At 45.8% G+C, this 12,541-nt stretch overlaps 1 protein-coding gene across 1 annotated transcript in view; it reads right to left on the bottom strand.

Moving 5' to 3' along the window:
• Nucleotides 1-3,607: 3,607 nt before the first annotated feature.
• The window catches only part of hs6st1a (heparan sulfate 6-O-sulfotransferase 1a), a 60,978-nt gene continuing 52,044 nt past the window's right edge, over nt 3,608-12,541 (bottom strand). Inside the window, exons 2-4 of the mRNA XM_080513119.1 lie at nt 9,253-9,475; nt 6,358-6,606; nt 3,608-4,081 (exon numbers count right to left, since the gene is read on the bottom strand). Coding sequence (XP_080369245.1) covers nt 3,755-4,081; nt 6,358-6,606; nt 9,253-9,475 — 799 coding nt within the window. The 3' untranslated portion in view covers nt 3,608-3,754. The remainder of the gene's footprint in view (nt 4,082-6,357; nt 6,607-9,252; nt 9,476-12,541) is intronic.

Here is a 12,541-nt window from a genome sequence, read left to right as displayed (position 1 = left end):
ACACTGAAAATAAAATACTCTCAAAACAGAGATTTTGCATTTGTAGTCAATCTTTGACCACTAATAGAGATAAATCTTGGTGTGGAGCCCAAACATGGACTGTTGCAAAAGATAAAAACAAAATGATGTTTTGGGCAAACTGCCTGTTTTTTTTTTTTTTTTTAAGTCCCCATGTTTCGAGAATAACAATGACAGTTGAAGTGAAAAAAAAAAGGGAGATCTCTCTCTCCGGATTCATTTTTCTGCCCCAAACAAAAAAACAACAACCCCCAAAACCATACTCTGGATGTGTCCCAAACATCTTTCACCATCCTCCTCTTTCTTCTCTCCATACTTTCATAAATCCCCCCTTCAGATCATCAAACGGAAGGTGGTGGGAGGATCCAGAGTGATCAGCTGAAATTTAACAAGTGCAGCTAATTTGTCTTTTTTTATTTTAGTCTTCCTTTGACAAAAAAAACAACAAAAAAAAGTCCACAGTTAAAATTGGATTGCATTGTTATTTATCTGAATACCGAAGCAGCCTGTTGTCACATGCACCCTCTGAGTAATGACGTTGAACCTGGACTACATTCAGTTTAATTAGATCCCGCTGTGACACGTCTTCCTCCCGTCCCATTTATACAATCTCCTCTCCTCTTTATCATTGGTTTCCTCGTCTTATTGCTTTGTTTTGTAGATAGAGGGTAGGGGGGGATTCATTAAACTCATTTTAAATCCCATATTGCATCCAATTAAATCTGCAAGTCATTTAGGGAAATAATAAAAACTCATAAATCCGTAATCACATTTTTTTTTTTTTTTCCCCCTGTTAAAGAGAAATGTTTCACAATTGTGACGTTCACCAGCTGGAACTGCAGCAACACAACAGGACGGACCCGGCGACTTGAGCAGTTGTGGTTCACAATCTCGCCTCATTTTTTTTTATACAAGGTGGGCACAATTTTTCAAAACCTGCTTACTATAAAACACTGATTATATGAATGAAAGCCTTGCTTGGGCATGTTGAGCCTATCTGTAGTTAAAGAGCGGCGCTGCAGAGTGACTCCTCTTCTCTGACGACCGTTGGTCAAATCCAGACAAGCGGCAAAGGATCTATTTGAGCTCCTGCAGAATTCATGCACATTAACGTCGTCTGTGACCTCGCCCACTCCCCAAACGACCCCAAACAACTGCTCGTGTTGTCTAATCCTGGTCAAGGAGAGTCGCCATCCTGCGTGTTTCTGACACTTTCCTGCTCCATCAAGTCCAGTCAGGTCAATCTTTATTACACTGAACTGGAATGAGCGTCTCATTATCAGGCGCTTTGAGGAGCTTGATGGCGACACATTCATTAGGTTCACCATCTAAAACATGCAGAACTGCAGGCCTCTATGACCCGGAAAGGATACGAGAGAGAGACAAAACCAGGTTGCGTCCTCTGTTCTATTGCAACATCTGGAACAGCGACCGTCTGCGCAGAATGAATGAGCATTTAATTTTAATCTTTTTCAAGACTTCCTGCTTACTGGCACAAGTACCAATCATCCAGTACAGTCTGTGGCAAAACGTCAGGTCTACTGGGGGGGGGGGGCATAAATCTATCTTCCCAGGTAAACAGCTCGCCTTCTTGGAGCCTGAAAAATACATCAGAGGGTTTGAGCTGTGGCCGGAGAATAATAATAATAATAATAACTAAAAAAAAAAATATTAATTTGATTACTTCAGATGGTCTGCAGGAACACGAAATAACTCGAAGGTCATGAACTGGTCACTTGACAACTATTCCCTCATTAAAACACAATTGATGTCTTTCGGGAAAATTTAGTGATTCTGTCCTGATTTGTGCACAAGTAATGGGAAGAAGACAAGAAAAGGGGGGGGGGGGGGGATATTATTGGCTTGCATCCCTGTGATGGTCACGCTGCAGTGACACGGTGCGGGAGAAACTGTGTTACTCCTCCGCCCTCCACAAAAAGAAAAGAAACAAACAAACAAACAAAAAAATAATACGAAAAAATAATTGGTCATGAAACCAGTCATTCGCATCAATCATCCTCTGTCAGTCAGGCACACTATTTACAAAGGCAGACACATACGCCAATCAAAGGCATACTGTACATACTATTTACACACACACACGCACGCACGCACACACACACACACGCACGCACACAGAGTAGTCAGAGAAATTACTGGAGTATAATGCAGACGAAATATCTGGCAATATGTATGCAGACTATGATCCCAGTACGTAGAGGCACTGCTCCCTCGCCCTGTCCGTTCTTCGGGGTGAACCAACTCAAGACGCGACTCGCTCGGAGGAACTGCAGGTCACCGACGCCGCGGGTGCCCTTTCAGCAGGTGAGACAGAGGCTCGTACGAGGCTGCTGCTTTTTACAACGCTGTCGGGGTAAAATAAAAAAAAAAAAAAAAAAAAATGGGAGAAACTGAAAATGCCATTAAGGGCTTACATTGCCATGGTGACCAGTAGTTCCTGCGCTCCCATCTTAGGCATTTGTCTGAGTTAAGGTTCCCAAAGCGCTTGCCGCTCATGTTGCACAGTTCCTGGCAACAACCTATAGCAGACACCCCCCCTGCCCTCCTCCACCACCTCCTCCACCTCCTCCCCGCTCCCTGCCTTTGATTGCTTCGCACCTGTATGAGGTTGGGATCTGTAATTGGCTGCCATTCTCTGCAGGACCAAGACCCACACAACAGGGAGAAAAGGAGAAATAATGAACTCCTTAAGTGACAGCAGCAATGGGAACCTTTCACAGAAACACCCTCCAAAAAGAAAAAACCTCCCTCCCTCCCCACGAAGCAAGGCTTCAGTAATGGCTATGGTCCATTGTAAATCAATCCGATCCATTACCTTTGACTTATAAAACAAATAATAAGAAATAAAGGAATCACTTTTCTTTAGGCAGCAATATTGGTCTCAGTGTTATTACAATTCTGCTTTTTAAAAAGCATAAACAAAAAAAGTAAAATACAATTGAAATCATCCTAAAATGAGAATGAGGATGTCATGATTTCATGACTGAAGCGTGTTCACGTTTGAAATGGCCGACTTTTTTTTTTCCTTTTTTTTTTTTTAAGCAGAAAAAAGCTTTTATTACACAACCGAGTCAGACTTTTTTCTCTCCACCTTCCTTCCTTTTCAAGCTCAGTCTCTCATGTACTCCCACCAGCTTCTTTGTTCAGCCCTGCCGTCGGCACACTTTCACACTTTTCCCCAGTTCCTTTCGAAACTGGAGCGTCCAGGAAGCAAGACTGGTCCGTTTTTTGCAGGGATTTAGCGGGAATTCACAGACGTAATTTGATTTCCTCATGCTCCATATCAGGCCACAGAGAACGAAAAGGAACACAGGAGGAGCAGAGGCGGGAGAGGTGTCGAGATATTCGGCTGTCAGCAACTTTAAAAATATCTCTCCTCCGCTCAGTCAGTAATGATGATGGGAGAGACAACGAAACGCAGAGGGAGGGAGGGAGGGAGGGAGGGAGGGGAGGGGAGGGGGGGAGGAGGGCAAGCAGGCGCTAATAACAACGGGGCAAACCTCAATAATGTGAGCCGATGCAATCAATCGAGCTCAGGTTTCCATAGCGCAACCACTTGGACACTGATCCCTGCAGGCCGGCTCCCTGGTTAAGTCTGTTTTTCAGTCAGTTTTGGGTCGCTGAAGCAGCCGCCGCTTTCTGTAAATGTAAATATGTGTGAGTGTGTGTGTATTTCACATTGCAAATGCACGTCTGTTTTGTTCTCAGTCGGCTGCTACCAGCGGTTGATGATCTGGTTCATGTAGTCCTCGGTGGGGAGCCTGCTGCCCGCCTCCTCCGTCCTGCCGCCCTCCTCGCCCTCCTCCCTCTCCTCCCGCTCCCCTTCGCCGTCCTCCGGCGGCGGCACCAGGCTCTGCCGGCCGCGGGATGGCCACAGGCTCACGCCCAGCCCCAGGCCCTGGTGGCTCTGCTGCATGTGGTTCTTGATGCGCTGCTGCCGCCGCTCCTGCTGCCTGGTGAACTGGTAGCGCTGCTGGAACAGGTCCTTGGCGTAGTCGTAAAGCTCCATGTCCAGTTCGTTCAGCTCCTCTATGCGCTGGACCTGCGGGGGGGGGGTGGCACAGATGAGAAATGTGTCGACTTGCAGATTCAAGCTCGATGCAAGGCAGAGGAGAGAGTAAAAAGTGAACCAGCACAGTTCCAATCCTATCCAGTCTCGAAAAGAGGAATGATGTCGCTTTCTCAGAAAAAAAAAAGAAAAAAAAAGATTGTTGCTTTCTCGCGAATCACAACATTACAAGTTGAGAAACAATATGGACGCCTCCGGATAATTTGTTTTTGCACTCGAGTACAAATATAATCATTAAGCACCTTTTTTCGAGTCGCAAGAACAAAGTGACTTCCTCCCCACTGGCAACAGTATGAAACCGTGCGTATGAGTCAGGGATGAGACACTTTTTTTGAACTATTTCACGGCGATTAAAGATACTGCTTGTAGTTACACGTCACACTGCCTTTTCAAATGGAGATCCGGAGCGCTGGAAGCTGCCGGGAAGTCCCAACCTTAAAGGGTCGGGGACTTTCAGAACGACCAGTGGCACATTACGAGTTCTTATACGCACTAGAAATTCCAGACGACTCGAGAAATGTCCATATTTTTTTGAGCATCACAAATTGAGTTTTGGACGATGTCTGTGTGTGTATACTCTTGTCAGAATGTCAAATATGACAGGCATAGTGGTTACCACTCACAGCAACAAGACCTCGGTGCAAATTCGGGCTTGTGCCTATAGAGAGTTTGCATGTGTTGGTTTTCTATGAGAATCGTGGCTATTGTACTCAGACATTTTGAAGACCTGCTGGGATGTTGCTCTTAAAATTTTTTTATTTTCCACCCCCAATTTGGAATGTAGTTCTTTTGAAAAGTTCAGAAACGTTGGGGCTCTGCAGGATTTAACATATCCAATTGGATGGCGACTCGGCGTATTGTAATCTTATCTGCCACGTATAGAAAACCCTCCAGCTTAGCGTTAGTCTTCATTTTTTTTCGCCATTGTGCGTCGATCAGATGTCGGCCTTGAGTATTTCTAGCATTTCAGATTCACTTTTCTATGAGCACTTTCCCGTGTTTTCTCTCAATTAGTCCATTCATAATGTAATAGCGGACAAAAACGGCAGAAGCCGAATCGTTTTTCATGATTACAGTCCTCGAACTTCGACCTCTGTGGCCTTTTGTCGATTGGAGGGGCAGTGCATTTACATTCATTACTTTTCCATACGTCATCAGCTTGATGACGTATGGAAAAGGTAAAGGTGCTTTATATGACTTCCCCAGAGACTGAACTGTAAGACGGCGAGCAAAACTTTAATCTTAATTTTCGCCTTTAATCAGGAAAATCCCTTTCGAAATCTGTGATGGAGAGCTGTATATCATTTGTGAGCGATGCGCAACAACAACAGAGGGAAGCGACATGCACCGCCGATGTCGGAAAAACTGGGAGATGTTTGATCAGCGGCGCGGGTCGACGACGCCGGCACAGAGCCAGGAAGACGGCGTCCTCGTCACAGAGATGCCACCGTTCAACAAAGCGGCCGTCAAATAATTTCGCAACCAGTCTTAATCGAAAAACGACTTGCTGGGATCTTGACGCCACGAATGGGTTTCCAGTGGCTTTGCAACAAAGTCTGAAGTAAATACTCTCTGAAAACTTGCTGATGTAATGATTTGACTTTCTTTCATTTTGTTCACAGGCTATTTAAAAGGGTTGGATATGATTGTTGAATAAAACACCCGCCTTCAATCCAAAAGGCCGCTCACGCTGGAGCCTGACAGGACCACAGCCAAACGCTCCTGTTTGTGTGATAACAACCACTGGTGCACCTTTCTGCAGCGTCTCCTTCTACTGGGCATACTTCATTTTCTCACCACCCAGCTGAGTTTGATGTATAAAACACCAGTCTGTTGAGCACTGGAGGATATTTTGCTTTCTTTTCTTTCTTTTTTTTTTGCTGGGAATTGAGCTTTAAGAACTCCCACACTGAACCAATCAAAGTGTGAAGCACATGTTTTTGAAGCTGCTGTTTTTAAACGGCGACAGTCCGTCCCAACTCATTTCACAGCAACATAAGAACAAAGTGTTTCCACTCTGTGGTTCCTCTCTTCCTTTTTTCCCCCTTCCTTTTCTTTCGCCATTTCATTCAGGTAATCTTATCTTATTATGCTAATATTTCAATTTTTTTTTCTATGTTAAATGATGAAAATGTAGCTGAAGTTTTAATTAGCGCGACTTCGTGACTGTTATCATGTCTTGTGTCAGATAGGAAGCAAATGAGTCTTGATTGGCTTTATTTCAGCTGTGAGTGAGACGTTGCACTGACCGTGGTGTTGTCCAGGTCCACCCCGGCTGCCCGGGTGCTGTTGTACTGCATGAAAGGCCGGATGAAGCGCAACCTGAAGGTCCGCTCAAAGAGGAACTGGGTTTTCCTCTGGTACTCCGTCAGGCCAAAGAAGGCCATGTCCCGCAGGTTCTTCTTGGCCGACTCCAAGAGAAGCTGGGCCCTTTTCTTCTCCGGCACTGTTGACATGTTGTAGCAGCCGACGAGGCTCAGGTCCGCCAACATTCGCACCTGTCGACGGCGGGAAAATAAAAGTGAAGGAGTCTGGCCGAGGCGAGTTTCATATCACTTATTAATGGTGATGAGCGCCGTTATGATATTTTGCTTCCTTAAGCAAAGGAGAAAGGCTGCCTTGTAAATAAATGATGAAACATGAGTCAGGGCAGCAACTGACGGGCATCTTCATCAACCATTTAACAGCTAATCATTTTCCATACTAATGAATTAACCATCGAAACACGAAATGATTTGGATTCATTTCAAATAATCAATACACAATTGGTTACACAGGCCATGACACAAGGCAGGCATCCATCCATCCATCCATCCATTCATGATCACGAGCCTAACAAAATACAACAACACAGGCTTTCACATTCACACCCATGAGCAATTTAGTGTCACCAATTAACCTTACATGCATATTTGTGGACTGTGGGAGGAGAAATCAAGAAATCCACCCCCTGGCCAGTTTTTCAACTTGGACCCTCTTGCTGTGTTTCACATTAGATGTCGTTTGTGACGCAGCCTGAGCAGCTGGGGGTAAAGGGCTTCAGGGAAGGACCAATAATTGAATAGACACTTACTTTTAAACACCTACATTTGTATTTATTTGTGAAACTCATTTAATCATGCATTATTATGACAGTCCAACAAGGACCATTTCCCAGTGCACTGAAAAAAAAAGTTCCTTTAAGTTTCCAGCATACAAATCACGAAAAAGATGGTGAGAGGCGAGTTGATCGAGTGCTGGAAAACAAATAGTGGAAGTTATGGCCTTGGACGCTTGGGTTTGGCATCGCTGTGGTTATGGCCAACAGAGACCCCTCAATACAGGGGAAATGTTTCTTGGTAAATAGGAACTTTCAATTTAATAAACTGTTGGATGGAAGTGTTGATGAGGGCATGGCTGTGTGCAAAATATGCAACAAAGCAATACGACGAATTAATGAATAATTAACAGACTCGCATACATCTACCCGAATCATTGCGTATTGAAAAATGGTGCTCGTTGATTTGAATACCAAGACAAGATTAAAATGTGATTCATTGCAATTAATTAATTACGCACACACCTTAATTAATCTTTTTTTAATCGAGTCCCACAAACAAGCTTATAAAATGATGATATATCGCTGCAGTACACTTATTCGAGCACAAGTTGGCCCTCGGGGAGTGATGATGAAATGTTTGTGGCCCGCACAGCGATCGAAGTTGACCATCTATGTTCCCGTGTCAGAGGATTCATAGATGATCTCTAAATTTTTACTTTTGACCTGCTGAACTGAATTGAAAAAAGTTAAAGTAAATGAATATTGACTATTACAAGATAATCCACCGTCATTATAACGTGACAACGGAGCACACAAACATGCAAATACAGTTATGGTAAACATTTCTTTTTCACTTAATTCCTAGCTTGTTTTGAAAGGATTTTCCCATATGATTTACTCAGTACTGACAGACTTGGTTTTTTTGTACTGAATAGGTTTGTTTAATATATTTGTTATCGTTTGTTGGATATGTACGGAGTCAGCCAAGGAATCCGTCAGCATGTAGTCTGTTTATGTATTTTGTTTTGTTCTAATTCCATTTCCAGGTTGCCAATTTTAACAACTGGCCAGGGACAGCAGATGAAAACTAGCCGGCTTGGACTAATTCTGGCTCATTTGCAGCCCCCCCCCCCCCCCCCCACTCCTGTTTGTTTTGGAATATTCTTTACATAAAATTAATAAATTAAGGGCAATGAGATGATAGCAAAATTAACCACTTTTTCTATTAGGATTCCATGATGCAGGAGCCGTTTCCAAAACTCTTCAGTGTATTCAGGAGCCTTTGCAGTAACAGTGAAGTAACGCCATCACTTTGGATTCACCAGAGTACACTGTGCACACCTCAGCCTGCCTGCCGGGTCCATCAGGAGCCCTCAAGTTAGTGTGTGTATGTGCCACATTTATAAGTCATACGACCCTGAGTAATAACACCCCCAGGCTCAGATGAGATAAGCCGACCAACACGTTGAGGTGGGAGACTGAGATAGCATGAGAAAAGAAGGTGTGAATTTGAGGTGTTTATGGCCAGCAGGCGAACTCCTGCCTGTGTGCGAGTAAAATGTGTGTTTGTGTGCGGGCGACTGAGGAAAAGGCCGTCATCTTATACATGCACTTTCCTGTCTGAATGCAAGGAGTCAAATAAAAAAAAATCTAATTCAAGTTTCCCTCCTTTAACGGCAACAGAAGACAAAATTACATTTTTAAGCTTTAATCTGTTTTCAGCGCAGACGTAATTTTCCCTGGTACTGCCAGACAGTGTCTGTACAATAATCTTTATGGTGAATAAAAAAAAAAAAAAAAAAGTCAATGAGACAGCGGAGTAGTCGGGTCACGTATAGAGATGCTGGCTGGCTGGGTAGCTGTGATAAATAGCTGAAATCAGCTGCTCTTTGAGAGTGGGCCATAAAACACAGTTTTTAGCACAAATGGCTAAAAAAACGGAGTCTGATGGCGGCGGACTCCGGGCGCTCTTTCCTTTTCATACGAGGCTGCTTTTTAATCACTGCGTCGGCCTCTGTATCACACGCCTGCGACACAGCTCCTGTGCGGTTACGTTGCTCTTTGGAGTCGCCGCCACATAATTTCGGAGCGTTTTCCTCTGTACCTGTCTGTTGTTGGCCAGGTTGTAGGGACAGTCCATGAACTGTTGCAGGGTGCATCCCGACCAGTCCGACCCCTCGTAGCAGGAGGGCAGCTCCTCGGGCGTCGGGGTGCGCCCGTCGCACATGTGCAGTGAGGTTTTCCACGTGGCTCCCCGCTGCACGTGTCGCCACTCGCTGAGGTAGCGAGAGACGGGATCCCTCAGCAGTGTGATGTAGTAGAACTTTCTGTTTGCGGAGACAAAGAAAAGTGTGGAGAAAAAGGGGGGGGGGTCGAAGGTAAAAGAAGAGGAATGAAAGGGGAGGGGGGGGGGGTTCACATTAACAAATCATTAAAAATCTTTACCAAAAAAAAAAAGTGATGCAAGCAAAATCAATAGCTCTAAAAGGGTAAGAACTTCTACTTTGATGCATTTAAGAAATCCAAGCTGAAGTGGTGTCCATAATGAGAAGACTGAATTTGCTGCTTTCATTAAATCAATGTTTTTGCGCAGATCAAGTCGTGCCGATGGACGAGCAAAGCAAACTCAAGAAGTGCAGCAACAAGCTCATTAGATGTACATGTGATTCGTCGGTTGCCCATGTGGTGGCAGTGTATGCAATGGTTTGCTACAGCAGCTCAAGTCCTCAGCCCCCTTGGCTTTGGGGCTAAAGACCGGGGTTGTCATACTTAGCGCCGTATTATTTGCATTTACGAGAAGGCAGGTCAGTGACGTGCACGCGGAACCTGCGGAGGCCACTGGAAGTCACAGGGCAAATGAGATGTAGGAGAAATGAAAATGGGAAGAGAGTTGATTTGTAAGTCTCGGGTCAGCATTTTGGGCCACGCCGAGCAGGAAGAGAAGCTGCTGGCACAAGCACATCTCACGGTGCAACACGCATCTCTGCGCCGCACACATCCTGATGTCTTAAGACTCCCGACACACAGGCACGCAAAGCAAACATCCTTCCTCTTGCTTCGCACTTGCACCAAGTATTGGGTCTGCCTCTGAGAGATGACTCATCCCGCATCTGAGATTTGGACGGGACTGTTTCTGTGGCATGTGTGTGTGTGTGTGTAATGTGATGGTTCAACGTCCCTCCAGAGGGGACGCTCCCACCAGAGCCCAGACCTTTCCAGGCCTTCATACGCCGGCTAATTACTGCAGTCTAATCAATCAACACAGTCTCATTAGTCGCGCACAGAGTCAACCTGTGAGTGTGTGTGTGTGTGTGTGTGTGTGGTTATGTGTGACTATGCGCCTGCAGTGTGATGGTATGGATTTATCTGGGCAACAGCCGCACGTCGCCTGTCCGAAGCGCATGTGCTGGACCTCGTCCCCTGGGCTCGCATCACGTCGGAGGAATGTTTGCAGAGAGAGTTTTGTGTACTGACAGGACTCCACGAAATCGCCTGGTTCACACAAGCCGCCTCGCGTAAACACGCACAGATTTTCTCCTTTCATCGCTAAATCTTCGGCTTCACCCCGGCAAAGCTCGCTGGGCAGGAGGAGTGGGGTTTTGCCGTGGGGAAGCAAAGCCCCAAGTGTCAAGCAAACAGTAGCAGTGTCTGGATATTAAAAACTGGTTAAACCCCTTCATGGAAACCCGGCGGCGACAGGGACATCCTGGACAACAAAACAAGCAGACTCTAAATCCACCGACAGCTGAGAGATGGAGGCTCATAAAGCGACCAGACCCTAAATCCAGCAGCCGGAGGAGATCCTGGACTCTAAAACTGCTCCAAAACAAAATTTATCAAGGCAGATCCTGCGCAACACAACAACAACAAAAAAACAAACAACAACCCCACCCTCAATTTGGGCTGCAGCACCGGGAGATTGCTGCAAACGAAACAAATCAAGTAGCAGCAGGGGGATCACGGACAATAAAACGACTAAAGCTCCAATCCAGTGGCAGCTGGGAGATCCCAGGCAACGAACCAAACAGACCCTCAATCCGTGTGACAGCAGGGGGGATCACAGCCATAGAAACAAGTATCTAAACTCCAAATCCAATCAACCTAAACCTAAAATCTCACCCCCCCCCCCCTCCCTCCCCACCCATCTAATCAAAAACAGAGGAGGCAGAGTCAAACTGGAGCCGGCAGGAGACTGGGGTACATTATGGAGATTCCCATGATGACATTATCAGGATTCCTAACACTCCCCAGAGTGCAGTGTGTGTGTGTGTGCTTCCCTGTGAGTGTGTGTGAGGCTGATGTGTGCTTCTGAGTAAGAACACGCCTATTAAATCAGTGATGACATTTTCCCCCTCTTGGCTTCCATTCCCCTGAAAAAACATGGCACTGTTTGGCCCTCGCAACGGAGGCGAAGAGGGAGAACGAGGTGAAATAGAGAGAGAGAGAGAGAGGGAAACAGAATGGGGGAGAGCGAAAGAGAGAGACAGGAGGGGGCGGAAGAGAATTTCAATTAGTTTTCTAATACTGTGAAAGCAGTGAGGGCCCCAAGCCCAAGTGATTTATCAAAGTTATGGCTCCTGCTATAATGAAGGCTCAGGCATATTACCAGGCAAAAATTAATAAATAAATAACACACACGGACCCACTCCCCCACTCTCACACACACACAAGGGCAGACACACGCAAACCCGAATAAATGATCTTAAACGACCTGCCAGCCTCTCGTGGCTGCTGGGTCAGGGAGACTGCAGAACTGGTGCCGTGGAGACGTTCTCGCCTTAAAGCCTAATGATGTCTGGGCCGCGTACTCGGATCCCCAGGTAATGGCGTTTCATACCACACACATGCACTTCCTCCTTTCACACTTCCTCCACACACACAGACAATGAGACTGACTGAACTTTACAGTCGACATGTGCCCCCCCCCCACCCCCCCACCCCCTCCCCACCCCCCAGGTGATACTGCTTACAGTCGAAACATATGCTCACTTGTCAAATTAACTTCAAAGCTAATGCGCGCCGCTCAATCTCTCACTGTCGAGATTTCAGAACGTCGTCCTCGAGCTGAGCGCTGGAATTTGCAGTCTGGAAACGGCACCTTGAGGGGGCCCTCTTGCAGACTGCGTTTACGTGCGATACATTTTTCCCTAAAAATCCCCCCCCCCCCCCCCCTTTTTTTCTAATGTTATCAGCAAAAGAGAAGTGGGGGGAATGTCTTTAAACACAACTCGCAAAAAAGCCCTCGAAATTGTATTTTCAGTTATCAAACCTGTGGACTAATCGGCTGACGCTTTATCGTTTTATTGATTCATCCTATCTGGTGTGAAGAGTATGCTGACGGGGGGGGGGAGCGAGTGCTTGGCAGAGTGTGATGAAGCTATTGTCAGGACCGC

The sequence above is a fragment of the Blennius ocellaris genome (assembly GCF_963422515.1).
Source record: "Blennius ocellaris genome assembly, chromosome: 17".
In the NCBI taxonomy this organism is placed as follows: Eukaryota; Metazoa; Chordata; class Actinopteri; order Blenniiformes; family Blenniidae; genus Blennius; species Blennius ocellaris.
Note: the sequence above shows the minus strand (reverse complement) of the source record. Positions and strands in the feature narration are given on the sequence as shown.